We start from the raw sequence: 15,537 nt of genomic DNA on the forward strand, positions 1-15,537 counted from the left end.
CAAGGCCGAGTTGCTTCATTAGGGCAGGCTGAGCGCTGACTCCAGCGCTTCCAAGCCAGTACTTGCTCTGCCTCGTACTCCAGTCTGGCTTCCCTGGGTCTCTGTCCTGATTAAACTTCTCTCCCAGTTCTCACCTGCCTTGGGAGAATGCGTTCACTGTGATTTCTCAGGCCAGGAGTGGGGAGCCAAGGCATAATAGTCACAGCTGCGCTGGCCCCTGGCCCCTGCTCCATTTCCTGCTGGAGGCTGCCTAGTTTTCTGTCACCTGTGTGTCTGCAGAAGTGTGTCGTTCCTCTCCACTGCCCTCAGTGCAGTTAGTGACATTTCCACCCCTGTGTGAGTGGTGGCTCAGTGGTTATCCCTGGTCACCTGTCAGTGGTCTCTGGTTTCTGGAGCAGCACTGCAGGGGGTTCCGTGTCCCTGCAGTTTTGTGCACACAAACAGGCCTGTCATAGTTTTCTTGCTGCTGGGACAAAATTCCCAACACCCGAGGTGGAAGGAGGAAGGGTTTATTTTCTCTCAGTTTGTAGAAGTTTCAGTCCACAGTCAGCCAGTGAAGGGCAAGGTGGAAGGACAGGCACTGCGGAGGGGAAGCAGACCTCAGCAGGGCAGGCGGAAGGGCGTCGAGCAGTGGCCAGCCTCCTTTCCCTTTGTCCTGTCCACCCCAGGGTGGGCCTTCCTATCACACGCACCCCAAACTAGGTTATTCCCTTATTCCCAGCCCGCCCAGGACAGCCGCACTGTGAGTGTATGAGGCTCTGTGGGGACATCTAGATACAGCCCTCACCAGGGCCTGGCATGCATGTGCGTGTGTTTGTGCACACGAGTGTGTCACAGTGTGTGCCTTGTGGCCGCTCCATGTCTCGGCCATCACCCTTCACAGCAGATTCCCGGGTCCAGCTCCCACTGAGACCCTTTGGTCTCTAGACCCACAGTTCCGTGGGTCCAGCAGGGGCACTGAGGAAGTGGACAGCTGTACTGAGACCTGTCCGGTGTGCCACCATCCACAGCTGCCCCACTGCCCCAGCCTCATTCCTTCGCTGTCACCGCCCTGCTGGACCTTTAGCCCTCTTCCTGACAGCCTAGCCTCAGGGTTCCCACTTGTGGCCCTTCCAGATTGGCCAACACGGCCAACTCCACCGCAGCCCGCCAAGGTCCCCAACATGAGGCCGCAACCCTTGGGGCCTTCAGTGAGTGGAGCCAGGAGACAGCAGAGGGCTGGCTTTGGGCCCCATCTGTCTTTTCTCCTGTGGCTCCCACTGGCCTGTACAGCACCGCTCTCCTCTCCTAGGCATGCCCAGCCTTGAGGCTTCAGGTCTAAGATGTGAAGAGCTCAATGTGGGGACCACTGACTCACCACTTCCTGTCACACCCCTTGAGCACCCTTCTGTGTTCCCAGCATGGAGGAAGCCCTGCCCCTAAGGTTCCTCCTGGTGTCCAGGTGTTCTAGCACCTGGCTGCATGGCGTGGTCTGAGGACCCGAGAAGCAGACTTTGGGCTGCTGCCCATGGTGGTGGCTTCAAGAAACTGCGAAGGTTCCCCAGCCCTCTGGGCGCAACCTGTGTGACCAGGAACCAGGCTCCCTGCAGGGCTTCTACCTGCAGCCCACTACAGCAGGGCTGATGGGGCTGCCCGGGGAAGGGATCTGCTGGCTGTAGCCCAGGCCCTGGGGTGCGGGCTCTCAGGGCTTCTGCAGCCCAAGCCCACTGCCCCAGGCACCTCTGTGTGTCTCAGGAGGGACCTGGCCACTGAGGGGCTGGGGCACAAGCCACAAAGAGAGAGACTGATGGGCAGGCTCTTTGTTCTTGTGAATGGAAATGTCCATTTGCACAGAAGTTGGTGGGTGGAGAGGTGTTGGGAGCCGCAGCCCCGAGCCCGGTCGCCTCACTTGGCGGACGTGAGGCCTGTAGTAAAGAGTGAGGCCTGAGGTAGATTACCCCTCCCATCGAACACGTTAGTTTCCTGCTTACCGTGTAAACAACCCGCTCAACAATATAGTCTGCCTGGCAACTGATGATGTTAGCCAATCAGCTTGCCTTGCTTACTTTAACATGATTGGACACTGTACCCGTATATATACCGGTGCCACCCCTGGGCGGAAGTAGAAGCCAGATAGAAGCCCGGAAGTAGAAGCCCAAAAGGAGCCGCGGAGAGCGGACCGGTAGAGGCTTTGGGGCAGGCTGAAGCACAAAAGGAGCCGCGGGGAGCGGACCAAAGGAGGCTTCAGCTGGGAGAACCCAGGGCAGGCTGTACGGAGAAGAAAAATAAAAAGAAAAGGTTGTCCACTACCAGACTTTGTCGTGTGTCCTTCCTGCCGGCCGGGAGCGGACATCGACATTTGGTGGCCCGCCCGGGGACTGATCACCCCCGAGACGTGAAGTGGACAACGCTCCAGTACAGAGCTGCGAGACAGGTGAGTTGGGGATAAGCCTGGGCTCTGGGTGGCGCGCACCTACAGGGCTTTTAGACTCCCCTCAGGCTCACGCGTAAGTGGCGGATTTCTTGGGCCTCACGCGGTGAGTAACATATTAAAAAATGGGAAACATGCTAGGTAGCGGCACTAAGAGCGAGGGTGGTTGTGGAGAAAGCTCTCAAGAGCTTACAAAAGTACGCAGGGTATTTGAGCAGGCCCAGTCAGGGAGCTCCCGAGAGGTGTCCGTCAAGGGGAACAAGGATGCTAAGGAGGAGGACGGGGCTCTAGCCTCGGAGTCGTCTGACTCCGAGGACGAGGGAAAGTTGAATGGCAAGGAGGCCAAAGAGACCAGCTGTCAGGAGCCTAAGTCGCTCAATAAGGAGTCGCAGGGTTCTTTTCCAGCGTCACGCCGCGAATTGCGCTCTGCTCAACCTGGTCTGCGGAGGAGTAGAGAGCTCCTGAGTGCGCCCCGGCGCGAGAGGGAGGCGAAGCCTTCCGCCCCACCTTGGGGGCCGTTTCCGGAGGCGATTCCTCGCCACGAGGCGGCCGCCTGGGAGCTCTCTCCCCTTTCGCCAGAACAGGAAGTGATGCACGGGCCCCCATTTTCCGCCCAATCACGGCCGCCGTCTTATGCTCCGCCGCCGGCGGGTCGGTATTTTTACAGGCGGCTTTGGCAGGGGGGACGCTTGTCTCATGAGGTACATCCACCTGGGATAGATAGTGGCCCCTACGAGATATTTCCTGTACAAGTAGCTATGGGCCAGGGACGCAATGTATGGGAGCCTTTTGAGATAAAACAGATTAGAGAACTTAAAAATGCAGTTACAACCTTTGGGCCGACTGCGCCTTACACCATTGCCATGCTGGAGAATCTGTCTTCTGGGCCCCTCACCCCCGCGGACTGGATTCAGCTGGCAAAGGCGTGTCTGCCCTCGGGTAGTTACCTGGATTGGCGAGCCTGGTATACAGAGTTCTCTGCAGAGCAGGCTGAGAAAAACGCCAATCGAGGAAACCGGGGGTGGAACAAGGAAATGCTTATGGGAGAAGGTCGGCACGCTGATGACCAGACCCAGTTCCCCGGCGCTGTCTATGAGCAAATCAATGCCATAGGACTCCGCACCTGGAAGCAAGTAAGTGGTGCTGGAACAGCCTCCTTGTGTCTTTCAAAAATAATTCAGGGTACCACAGAGCCATTTGTTGACTTTGTGGCCCGAATGCAAGATGCTGCTGATAAAATATTTTCTGATCCGGGAGTGGCTCGACCGCTGGTAAGGCAGCTGATTTTCGAACAGTGTACAAAGGAGTGCAAGGCAGCGATAGCTCCTCATAAGAACAAGGACCTCAATGCCTGGATTAGGATATGCAGAGAGATAGGGGGGCCGCTCTCCAACTCGGGAGTGGCTGCTCTCCTGGCCGCGGCTGTACAGCAGAGGGGACCTCGCGGGTTAGAAGGGAAATGTAAGGCTAAAGGGTGTTTTGCCTGCGGGGAGCCAGGACACATTAAACGTCACTGCCCAAACAATGCAGATGCTAGGCCTCGTCCTAGGAATGAAGAACCATATGTTTGTGGGCGATGCAAGAGGGGATCACACAAAGCTGAGGAGTGTAGGTCGGTCTTTGATGCTCAGGGCAACCGTATTTGTGGACGAGATGCTAGAGGGCCAAAAAACGGCCAGAGGGGGCCCCCTTCACAGGCGGGCCCCCGCCCCAGAGACAGGACAGCTCAGGGTGGCAGCCTTCAACAAGGGCCACCCCTGGGTCAGCAGGTGTGGACCTCAGTGTCGCCTCCAGACTTATATGGGTGTTCATCTTGTCATTTGTCACTCAGCACCCTATAATTTTTCCAAAGGTTACTGCCTCTGAGCCATTAGTCCCAGCAACTACAATATATACAGATGGCTCCAAGACGGGGATAGGCGACTATGTGATCCTAGGCAAGCCCCCGGTTACCATACAATTTAAACCAGATCAGCCTCAGGTGGTGGAACTGCAGATCGTTAAAATGATTCTTGAACGGTTCTCAGAAGCCATTAACATTGTCTCCGATTCTAGGTATGTGGTCAATGCTATGCAAGTGCTTGAGACTGCCGGTTTAATTAGATCCACTTCCACAGTGGCTGGACTGTTCCTGTCTATCCAGACATTGCTTCAGAACAGACACCATAAGGTCTTCACCACCCACATAAGAGCACATACATCCCTGCCAGGGCCTATGGCACAGGGGAATGCGGCTGCTGACACTGCCACTCGCCCGTTATGGATTTTTACCTTACTAACACCAATCGAGCGAGCCCGTGCCTTCCATGATAAGTTTCATGTCAACGCCAGGACACTAGCAAACCATTTCCATGTTTCTAGAGCAGATGCACGAGATATCGTGCGACTATGTGACTCCTGTGCCACATACAAACCTGCCATACCGATGGGAGTAAACCCTCGAGGTTTGATCCCTGGTGATGTTTGGCAGATGGACATCACACATATACAGGAGTTTGGGACTCTTAAATATGTTCATGTTTCCACAGACACCTGTTCTCGCGTCATATTTGCAACAGCAGAAACAGGTGAAAAAGTGTCTAATGTGATCAATCATTGCCTGGCAGCTTGGGCCACATGGGGCAAACCAAAAATATTAAAAACTGATAATGGACCAGCCTATATAGGCAAAGCTTTCAATGAGTTCTGCAAAATGATGGAGGTTCAATTAAAACATGGTATCCCATACAATCCCCAAGGTCAAAAAATCATTGAGAGGGCTCATAGAAGCCTCAAAGAAATTTTACAAAAACAAAAAGGGGGAGTAGGCCAAGGCCTGCCTCCAAAGGCGCGGTTATCTACGGCATGACAATGGATGGGCCCGGATCCGGTGGTTAGGAACCGAGGCGCGGTTTGTGTTTTCCCACAGGAATCGGGACGAGAACCACTGTGGATACCGGAGAGACTGACACGGGCAACAAAGCCCTCGACTGAAGATCAGACCTGCCCTACTGGAGATCCATCACAGACCAACCAACAAGATGAACAGAAATAGCGGTAGCCCGAAATGGACAAGAAGATCCTCAGGCATATGCATGGCTTGCTCAATTGGCCCACGACCGAGTCTAGATATGGCGGGCATCCCTCATTCTCCTCCATAAGGTGACAATACACAGCAGGGTAGGTGAGTCAATGACGGGTAAGAGCGTGCCTCCCCAGCACGACTCGACCTAAGCCAGGCCCTACCCCATCCTGCACGTAAGCCGCTGGACTGTTAGATGCTGCCCAGGTCTAAATTTCTCTCCGAGGGGATTTCTTTACGGAGAGAAAATGAGTGCAAGCTTGTGTGCATCCAGGTTCCGTCCAGTTTGTGCCTGGCCCTAGAAAAAGGACGAGGGCCTCAGGGCCTTGGCAGACCATGGGACGGCCGACCAGGGTCTAAGCCAAGGACCTACGGTGGGCCTACACATAGGGCATAAGCCTCTGCACCCAGTCCAGGAAGGGCTACGATGCGCACATTCATAAAAAATAAAAAAGGGGGAGATGTTGGGAGCCGCAGCCCCGAGCCCGGTCGCCTCACTTGGCGGACGTGAGGCCTGTAGTAAAGAGTGAGGCCTGAGGTAGATTACCCCTCCCATCGAACACGTTAGTTTCCTGCTTACCGTGTAAACAACCCGCTCAACAATATAGTCTGCCTGGCAACTGATGATGTTAGCCAATCAGCTTGCCTTGCTTACTTTAACATGATTGGACACTGTACCCGTATATATACCGGTGCCACCCCTGGGCGGAAGTAGAAGCCAGATAGAAGCCCGGAAGTAGAAGCCCAAAAGGAGCCGCGGAGAGCGGACCGGTAGAGGCTTTGGGGCAGGCTGAAGCACAAAAGGAGCCGCGGGGAGCGGACCAAAGGAGGCTTCAGCTGGGAGAACCCAGGGCAGGCTGTACGGAGAAGAAAAATAAAAAGAAAAGGTTGTCCACTACCAGACTTTGTCGTGTGTCCTTCCTGCCGGCCGGGAGCGGACATCGACAGAGAGGGAGAGCCCCTCCCTGCCCCAGGTAGGTCTCTTCACTTTGGGTCCCAAAGTTCTCCATGTAGTACAGCAGGGTTGCACTTTGGGCCACCACCGGCAGGTGGGGACAGAGGTGTCCCACCTGGGTCCTCCTGCAGGGTCTCTGCCATGTAGTCAGGTGTGGGAGATGAGGTGTCACTTTGTAGGCCCAACCCCCTCTAACCTGCAATTTACAATAGCCGCCCTGGTATGCGAGAAGGAGGTAGAACGGGAATGCCTGTTCTCAGTGAGCCCTCACCCTCTGGAATCCATACTGTGAGCTGGCTTTGTTTTGCAGAAGTCTTGAGGAAGTGGCTGGCCACCCTTTGTGACACTAACAGCAGACAAATTAACAACATTCTTGAGCTAATGAATTTCTTCCTGGGCTAGAGAAGTTGTGAGAACTGGTTGTGATTATTTACTTCACTTAGATAGTTTTAGAATAAACATTGTAGTCTGTCACGTTGTAGCTTGCCACAAAGAATGCCTTTTCACTACTTAATTATCTGGGCTCTGTGAATTGATCGGGTTTACTATATATGAATCCTAAAATAAAGATTGTGCGTACAGTGCAGTGCAGTGCAGTGTAACGCGGTGCAGACAGCAAAGGTGTCTCTCCTGTCTTTCTTTTCCAAGCGCTGTACCCCCCGTGTCCCGACAAGGCGTGCGTGTTTACCTTGCCCGGAGTTCAGAGTGCTCTAGACACTCACGACAAGTGGCGCCCGAATTCAGGGACTCCAAAGGTCGCTTAGGAAGGTAAGTATAATTTTATTACGGGGAAATGGGACAATCTGCTTCCTCTCCTTTCTTAAAAATTCTTAAACATTTATTATCTATATATGGCATATCGCTCAGGTCAGCTGACTTAGATATGTGTATTGATACAATTAAAGAATATAATCCTTGGTTTCCAGATGAAGGAACTTTGGATGTAGAAGTATGGAGGAAGGCAAGGGTTAGTATAGAAAGGGCTATGCAACAGGAGGAGAAGATTCCTTTACGTTTTTGGGCTATTTGGTCGGTTGTGTACTCTTTATTAAAAGCTATGGAAGATGAACATATTGTAAAAAATCTTCAACTAGAAATTAAGCCAGTTATTCAGGAATTGCCCCTCACAGAGGAGGAGCAGAATGTAGTTCAAAATGACGCTATCGCTTTAAGTAGTGAAAAGGCGTCCAAACCAAAAGTAAAATCCGCTACAGCCGACTCAGCTTTAGCTGCCGCAGCAATATCAAATTATGACAATCGCCCAATTTTACAGGCTATACAGCATTTAACACAAGAGGTGAAACAACTCTCCGTTAAGCAGAACCCGCCTGTAGTTCCCTCTGCACCTCCTCCATCTAACCCTAATTGGAGTAAAGCCAAGCTAGCTTTGGCTGATTTACCAAAATTAGGGGATTCTGATGAGGAAAAGCCTGCCTTTGCTTTCCCTGTAATCAGGCCTCAGCCAATAGATGGAGAGGCAGTTCCCCCTAGATGGGAAGCATTTAATATGGATGATTTAGCAAAATTAAAAAAGGCTGTAACCCTTTATGGCCCTCAGGCTCATTACACTAGAGAATTAATAACATCAGTAGCAGATCACTATGGTAATCTTGCTCCTTATGATTGGAAAGCCTTGGCCAAAATTCTTTTAAAAGAGCCAGAATATTTACAGTGGCACATGTGGTTTATGGAAGGTTGTGCGGAAAAGGCAAGACAAAATGCTGACGATCGAGATCCGAATATTAGACTCCTTTCTTATCCCATGCTCTCTGGTACAGGTTTCTTTGATACTGTTGAGCATCAGGCAGGAGCTCCAAGAGAGATTCATGCTCAATTAAAAGATATTGCTTTAAAAGCTTGGGATAAAATACGGCCTAAAGGATCAGAATATGGATCTTGGGCTAAAGTTCTGCAAGGAGCCAATGAACCGTATGTTGAGTTCGTTGCAAGACTTCAAAATGTTATAGAAAAAACAGTAGTGGGACAAGACTTACAAGAGCATCTCTTAAAAATGTTAGCTTTTAAAAATGCTAATGATGAATGCAAAAGGGCTTTAATTCCAATAAAAGATACTGGAACGATTGACAATTTTATAAAACAATGTAAAGATTTAAATTCAGAATCTAAAAAAATGCAACTGTTTGCTGAGACCATGGCAACCACGTGGACTAATTGGCAATCTAAAAAAAAAACAGTCTTTAAAATGTTTTAATTGTGGTCAGATAGGACATATAAAGAGGGCCTGTCCAAAACTTATAGACAATGATCAAAAAAAGAGATCTAGAGCTCCTGGCTTATGTCCAAAATGCAAAAAGAAAAATCATTGGGCTCGTAAATACAAGAGTAAACAAGTTAATTCAGCTAAACAAAAAAAAAACGGGAAAACGGGCCCTACCCCGGGCCCCGGACAAATCAATGGGATAACTCTACCGTATTCTCCCTACAGCCAGCCACCCAACACAGTGCCGCAGTAGACATACCAGCCTTAAAAGATATAAAATTAAGAGGAGGACAATCTCCCGTGAGAATTCCTACAGGAATTTTTGGTCCTCTGCCTGCGGGAACTTTTGGCTTGCTCACGGGTAGATCTAGTTTAAATCAAAAAGGCATTACTGTTCACTTAGAAATTATAGATACAGATTATACTGGAGAAATTCAGATTCTGATGTCCTCACTTACAGATTATAAATTATTAAAGGGAAAACGTATAGCTCAACTCATTTTACTGCCTTATAAATGATGACCCAATTTGGATAGATCAGTGGCCTATGACTACTCAAAAGTTACAGACAGCGCAACAATTGATTGATCAACAGCTTTTTCTACATCACATAGAACCATCCACATCTCCTTGGAATTCTCCAATATTTGTGATAAAAAAAAAATCAGGCAAGTGGAGACTTTTAACGGACTTACGTGCTGTAAATTCATCCTTAATTCAAATGGGAGCCCTTCAGCCCGGTATTCCTTTACCCTCAGCGCTCCCTGCTGGTTGGTTTGTATATGTTATAGATTTGCAAGATTGTTTTTTTTAACATCCCATTACATCCAGAAGATAGAAAACGGTTTGCTTTTTCAATTCCTCAAACAAATTATCAAAGACCTTATCAAAGATATCAATAAAAGACTTTACCCCAAGAAATGAAAAATTCCCCAACTATATGTCAAATTTATGTTGATGCAGCATTAAAACCAGTGCGTGCACGATGGCCTCAGGTTTATACGGCTCATTTCATGGATGATATTTTATTCTCATATAGTAATAAAAATGTTTTAGAAGATATTTTAAAAACTTTACCTCAATATTTTTCTCCGTTTGGACTTGTAATAGCACAGGATAAAATTCAAAAGGAAGAAGTTAGTCATTATTTGGGATATATTCTTACTAGACAAAAGGTGATTCCACAAAAAATGTCTATTAGGAGAGATAAGTTATCCACTTTAAATGATTTTCAAAAATTATTAGGGGATATTAATTGGCTTCGTCCCACACTAGGTATTCCTACCCATGCATTACAGCATTTGTTTGCTACTCTACAGGGCTCTTCAGATCCATCCAGCCCTCGTTCTTTAACAACAAAAGCCGAGCAAGAATTACAGTTTGTAGAACAACGAATTAAGGATGCATTTTTAATTAGGATTGATCCTAAATTGCCTCTAACTTTATATATTATTAATACTTTTCAATATCCCTCTGCAGTTTTAGGTCAAAATGCTATGCCAGTAAAATGGGTATTCACTAAAACTAAGCAATCTAAAAATGTTATGCCTTATATTGACATGGTTGCAGCTTTAATTATAAATGGTAGAGCTCGTTCTATAACTTTAATAGGAGAAGATATAAACAATATAGTTATCCCTTTAACTAAAGAACAATGAAAATATTTGTTGTCAATTACTGAAACCTTACAAATTGCTTTAACAGATTTCATGGGAACTTTTTCATATCATTTTCCTAAAAGTAAATTATGGGATTTTTTTAGACGTCAACAATTTGTGGTTAATACCTTATTAGCTGTACAGCCAATTCCACAAGCTTTGACTATATTTACAGATAGATCTAAAAATAAAGCTACATATTAGACTCAAAAATCTTACTGGGTACGTCAGACAAATTTTAACTCTGTACAACAAAATAAACTTTTTGCTATATTACAAGTGTTTTTAGATTTTCATAACCAACCTATTAATATTATAGCCGATTCGGCCTATTCTGTTGGAGTAGTGACAAATATCTATTCAGCTGTGTTATATTCTAATAAGCCTGCTTTATTGTCTTTATTTCAAAATTTACAAATACATGTTCAAAAAAAAAATCATTCTTATTTTATTACTCATTTACGTTCTCATTCTCAGTTACCCAGACCATTAGTATCAGGTAACAATACAGTGGATTCCTTAGTTATGTTCACCACACCCGTTAAAAAACATCAATTTAATCATGCAAATGCAGGACATTTGCATCTTAAATATAAGATACCTTTTACAAAAGCTAAACAAATTGTAAAAGCCTGCCCTATTTGTAGACCATTACATTTAAAAATTATTCCCACAGGTGTCAACCCTCGAGGAACTCAACCTAATAAATTATGACAAATGGATATTACACATGTACCTTCTTTTGGTCGGCTTTCTTATGTACATGTAGTTATTGATACCTATTCTTCATTTCTATGGGCTACTGCTCAACAGGGAAAATCCACTAAAAATGTTATTGTACATTTATTAGAGACTTTTACAGTTATGAAAATTCCTTCTAAAATCAAAACAGATAATGGACCTGCTTATACTAACAGAACATTTAAACAATTTTGTGATCTCCATAATATTATTCATATTACAGGGATTAAATATAACCCCCAGGGTCAAGCTATTGTTAAAAAAACACATGGCACTCTTAAGTTGCAAATTAAAAAATTAAAAAGGAGGAGTCAGGAGGATATTCAGATACCAATACTGTTTAAATTGCAAAACAGTCCAAAAACATTACTGCATCAAGCATTGTTTATTTTAAATTTTCTCAATTTACCACAAGGTGAAATATTAACAAGAGCTGAAAAACATTTTGAACAGCAACAACAGCCTTTTGTGATTAATGAACCTATTTGGACTAAAACAGCTCCAGAGGCTGAATGGGAGAGGGGCACATTGCTCTATAGGGGGAAAGGTTTTGGTTATATCTCCACAGAAAATGGAATTCAGCAGTGGGTCCCTGGACGATGGATCAGGACCCGCGTCTCCAGATCCTGTTCACCAGCCCCGGAGACAACTCCCCAAGGAACCGGAACCGTGCCTTCAGAAGCGAGCGCGAAACCAGCTAGAAGCTGAGGATGCTGAGTTTGTTCCTATCGCAGCCATGGCCAGATTACAGCTAAGAAAATCCCGCCGCTCACAGCGACCAAATTTAAATCCCCTCCCTACATGGGGACAATTAAAGAAATTGACCATAGAAGGGCAACGGCTTGTCCTTCAAGCAGGAAAGCCTTTAAACCCCGAAAACTTGTTTTTAGCTTTATGTGCCTTGCTCACCGTTGCATCGGGGACTGAGGTACCTCCGCATTCGTACTGGGCATATATTCCAAACCCCCCTTTATTAGAACCTGTAAAATGGGGAACTAGTGATATTTTACTTTATACCACACCTAGAGAAATTTTGTCAGCACCGTGGGCTGATTTAACCCCCCACAATCAAGATGATGGGACACTATTCAATTTTACTTATTATGGTAATCAAAGGCCTATTTACATTGGGGAACCGCCTTACATCCCTCTGGGATGGCAGTATTGGATTCAACATGAAATAAAAGCAGGCAACAAAAGGACAAGGCTTCAAGCCTTGGCTGCTCAAACCTTTAATGTTACCTGGAAAAATTTAACAGCACCTGATACAAATACATTTCCTGTATGCCCTGAATTCACTTATAAAAATATTTCTTATAATCCCATAATTTGGCAACTATGTATGGGAAAATTTGCTAAAAATATTGATGGGTATATTATTTGGGGACCATTTGGAAAATTCGTTAATGGATGTGCTGAATGGAATGAGACAAGATGTAATCTCTCTGTTGTGTATAGTCTTCCAGATCCAAAAAAAATAACTGACGGAGCTCCTATATTTCAACAAAAGACGGCTCTCTTGTGGTGGGGAGATGGTGAAATCGCTAACCCTGCTGTTGCAGCCGAAGAATACCCTCATCACCTTCAAAATCATATTTGGAAGATCCCAGCCGCTATGCAACCTGTAACCTTGTACAATGTTTCATATTCAGGGACTAGTCGATCTGTATCTACTACTTATAATTTTACTAGGTTTAAAATGTATAATATTACTGTTTGTGCACCTCTGCCTTATGTCTTTTTAGTGGGAACTTTTAATTTTACACATTTTTCTTGTACTTGTTTAAATTGTCAATTGTTTACATGCTTAAATAACACACTAAATTTCACTAAGCCTTATACAGTTATGCTGTTACAACAAAAAACTCATATTTGGTTGCCTATAAATTTAACTCGACCTTGGTCTCAAGACCCGGTAATTTCTGTTACTACTGAATTTTTTAAACATCTGTTAAAACGTACAAAAAGATTTATTGAAATAGTGGTTGCTGTACTGTTAAGTCTGATAACTATAGCCTCTCTAGCAGCAGTCTCAGGAGTAGCTTTACATACCTCTTTACAAGAAAAACATGTTGTCAAATTATGGCATGAGAATTCTCATAAACTTTGGTTAACTCAGTGGCAAATAAACGCCAAACTACAACAACAAATAGACCTCCTTAAACAAACAGTTGAATGGATGGGTAAAAAAATATTGGCTCTTCAGCATCAAGTGTTTTTAAAATGTGATTGGAATTCAACTACTTTCTGTATAACCCAACGACCTTATAATCAGACAGAACATAAATGGGAAATGATTAGAATGTATTTAAATGAAAACACCTCTGCCCAGGAGGAAATAAAATCTTTGCATAATCAAATTGACAAGGATTTTGCAAAGCAAAATGATGATAAATCTCTAGCACAATTCGCGCAATTGCTTGCTCAATCTTTAAAAGGATTAGATTCCAAAGGAATCTGGCAAAACATTACCCACACTTTTAGTGGCATGGGACTTAGTTTAATTATAGTTCTCATTGCCATAGTTCTTATGTATTTTTACTGCATAAGACGAAATGCTATTAATAACCTGATCTTATAGAAATTATTGTTAAAAAATAAAAAGGAAGGAAGTGTGGGAGATGAGGTGTCACTTTGTAGGCCCAACCCCCTCTAACCTGCAATTTACAATAGCCGCCCTGGTATGCGAGAAGGAGGTAGAACGGGAATGCCTGTTCTCAGTGAGCCCTCACCCTCTGGAATCCATACTGTGAGCTGGCTTTGTTTTGCAGAAGTCTTGAGGAAGTGGCTGGCCACCCTTTGTGACACTAACAGCAGACAAATTAACAACATTCTTGAGCTAATGAATTTCTTCCTGGGCTAGAGAAGTTGTGAGAACTGGTTGTGATTATTTACTTCACTTAGATAGTTTTAGAATAAACATTGTAGTCTGTCACGTTGTAGCTTGCCACAAAGAATGCCTTTTCACTACTTAATTATCTGGGCTCTGTGAATTGATCGGGTTTACTATATATGAATCCTAAAATAAAGATTGTGCGTACAGTGCAGTGCAGTGCAGTGTAACGCGGTGCAGACAGCAAAGGTGTCTCTCCTGTCTTTCTTTTCCAAGCGCTGTACCCCCCGTGTCCCGACAAGGCGTGCGTGTTTACCTTGCCCGGAGTTCAGAGTGCTCTAGACACTCACGACAGTCAGGCCTCTGTGCCATGGCGTGCTGTCCTTCATGTTGGGTAGCTTCAGTCTTGCTGCCTGGGGAGAGGATGAGATCTCTGGATAGTGAGCAGAAGCCCCTGCAGCCCAAAGCCGCCTCCACCATGACCTGAGCCTGGGTCTGCCACTCACGTGCTATGACCTGGCAGGTTGCCTGCAGCCTCTGAGCCTCTTCATCTTTAGGTTCTGGGTCCAGTGTGGTCAATCCCTCCAGGCAGCTTCCAGCATCCCCGGCAGACAGGACAGAAAGACAGCAGGTCACAGAGGTGACAGGGGTTGTCCCCAGTTGGGGTGCTGGGTGCTGCCTCCTTGGCCTAGGGGGCCTCCTGGGTGGGCAAAGGGCAAAGGACAGGGCAGTGCTTCCCCTAGAGGAGGGGACCAGGCTCTGAAAGCATGGGAGAGGAGGGGAGCTAGGAGACGGGGAGTGAGAGAGGTGGAGAGAGGAGAGGGGAAGAGGGTCAGAGGGCTGGGCAGAGACAGAAGACAGGAGGGAAGAAGAGAGAAGTGGAGATGATGGGCAGGGGGAGGAGGGCTGTGAGAGAGGACGGGGAGGGGAAGGTGAGAAGGGAGGGAGTGGGGAGGGGGGAGGGGAGGGTGGGGAGGGAGGGGCTCTGAGGACAGAGGGGGGGAAGCCCACAGCAGGGAGGAGACGGGGGGGGGCAATGAAGTGGGGGGACTGTGGAGTCAGGGAGGGAGGCGGAGGAGGAGGAGAAGGGGAGAGAGGATGGAGGAGAGGAGAGAGGAGGAGAAAGAAGGACAGAAGGAAGTGGAGGAGAGCAGGAGGAAGTGGAGAGCAGGAGGAAGTGGAGGAGAGGAGGGGGAAGGAAGGAAGGGGAAGTGGAGAAAAAGAGGACCTAGAGGAGAAAGAGCAGAAGAGAAAAAGGAGAGAAGTGGAAAGGAAGAAAAGAAAGTAGAAGGGGAGGAGAGTTGAGGGGGAGGAGAGAAGGAAGAAAATACGGGAGAAGAGCAGGAACAGAAGGAGAAGAGGGGAGGGAGTGGAAGAGAGGAGGGCAGAGGGGTGGGGAAGAGGAGGAGCCCAGAGTGGAGGAGTCCGGAGAGGAGGACAGGACTAGGGAGAGAAGAAGAAAGAGACAGCCGAGCAGGAGCAGGACACAAGAAGCCACCTGAGCAGAGAAGGCAGGAGAGGAGCTGAGCAAGGGACAGTAGCTCACATGCTGAGTGGAGTGGCTGCAGCCAGGACCCACCGAGGAGCCTCAGTGGGTGTCGTGTCGGGCGTCCCAGGGCTCTGGGGCGCCCCTGAGTGAGGAACGGAGACTGGGGCAA

At 47.1% G+C, this 15,537-nt stretch overlaps 1 protein-coding gene across 1 annotated transcript; it reads left to right on the forward strand.

Moving 5' to 3' along the window:
* Positions 1–1,849: 1,849 nt before the first annotated feature.
* Positions 1,850–14,207, forward strand: LOC134476896 (endogenous retrovirus group K member 13-1 Env polyprotein-like). Its single transcript, XM_063253184.1, has 4 exons — positions 1,850–2,413; positions 5,319–6,445; positions 7,075–7,194; positions 11,615–14,207. The coding sequence occupies exon 4, from the start codon at positions 11,618–11,620 to the stop codon at positions 13,625–13,627; it is 2,010 nt and encodes a 669-aa protein (XP_063109254.1). The 5' UTR covers positions 1,850–2,413; positions 5,319–6,445; positions 7,075–7,194; positions 11,615–11,617; the 3' UTR covers positions 13,628–14,207.
* Positions 14,208–15,537: the final 1,330 nt, after the last annotated feature.

Source organism: Cavia porcellus, unplaced genomic scaffold, assembly GCF_034190915.1.
Source record: "Cavia porcellus strain 051 isolate PalLab524CR breed Dunkin Hartley unplaced genomic scaffold, mCavPor4.1 scaffold_7, whole genome shotgun sequence".
In the NCBI taxonomy this organism is placed as follows: Eukaryota; Metazoa; Chordata; class Mammalia; order Rodentia; family Caviidae; genus Cavia; species Cavia porcellus.

Bases quoted from the DNA above. Each gene is read 5' to 3' on its own strand.
- LOC134476896 (XM_063253184.1), top strand. From the start codon at position 11,618: ATGGAATTCAGCAGTGGGTCCCTGGACGATGGATCAGGACCCGCGTCT.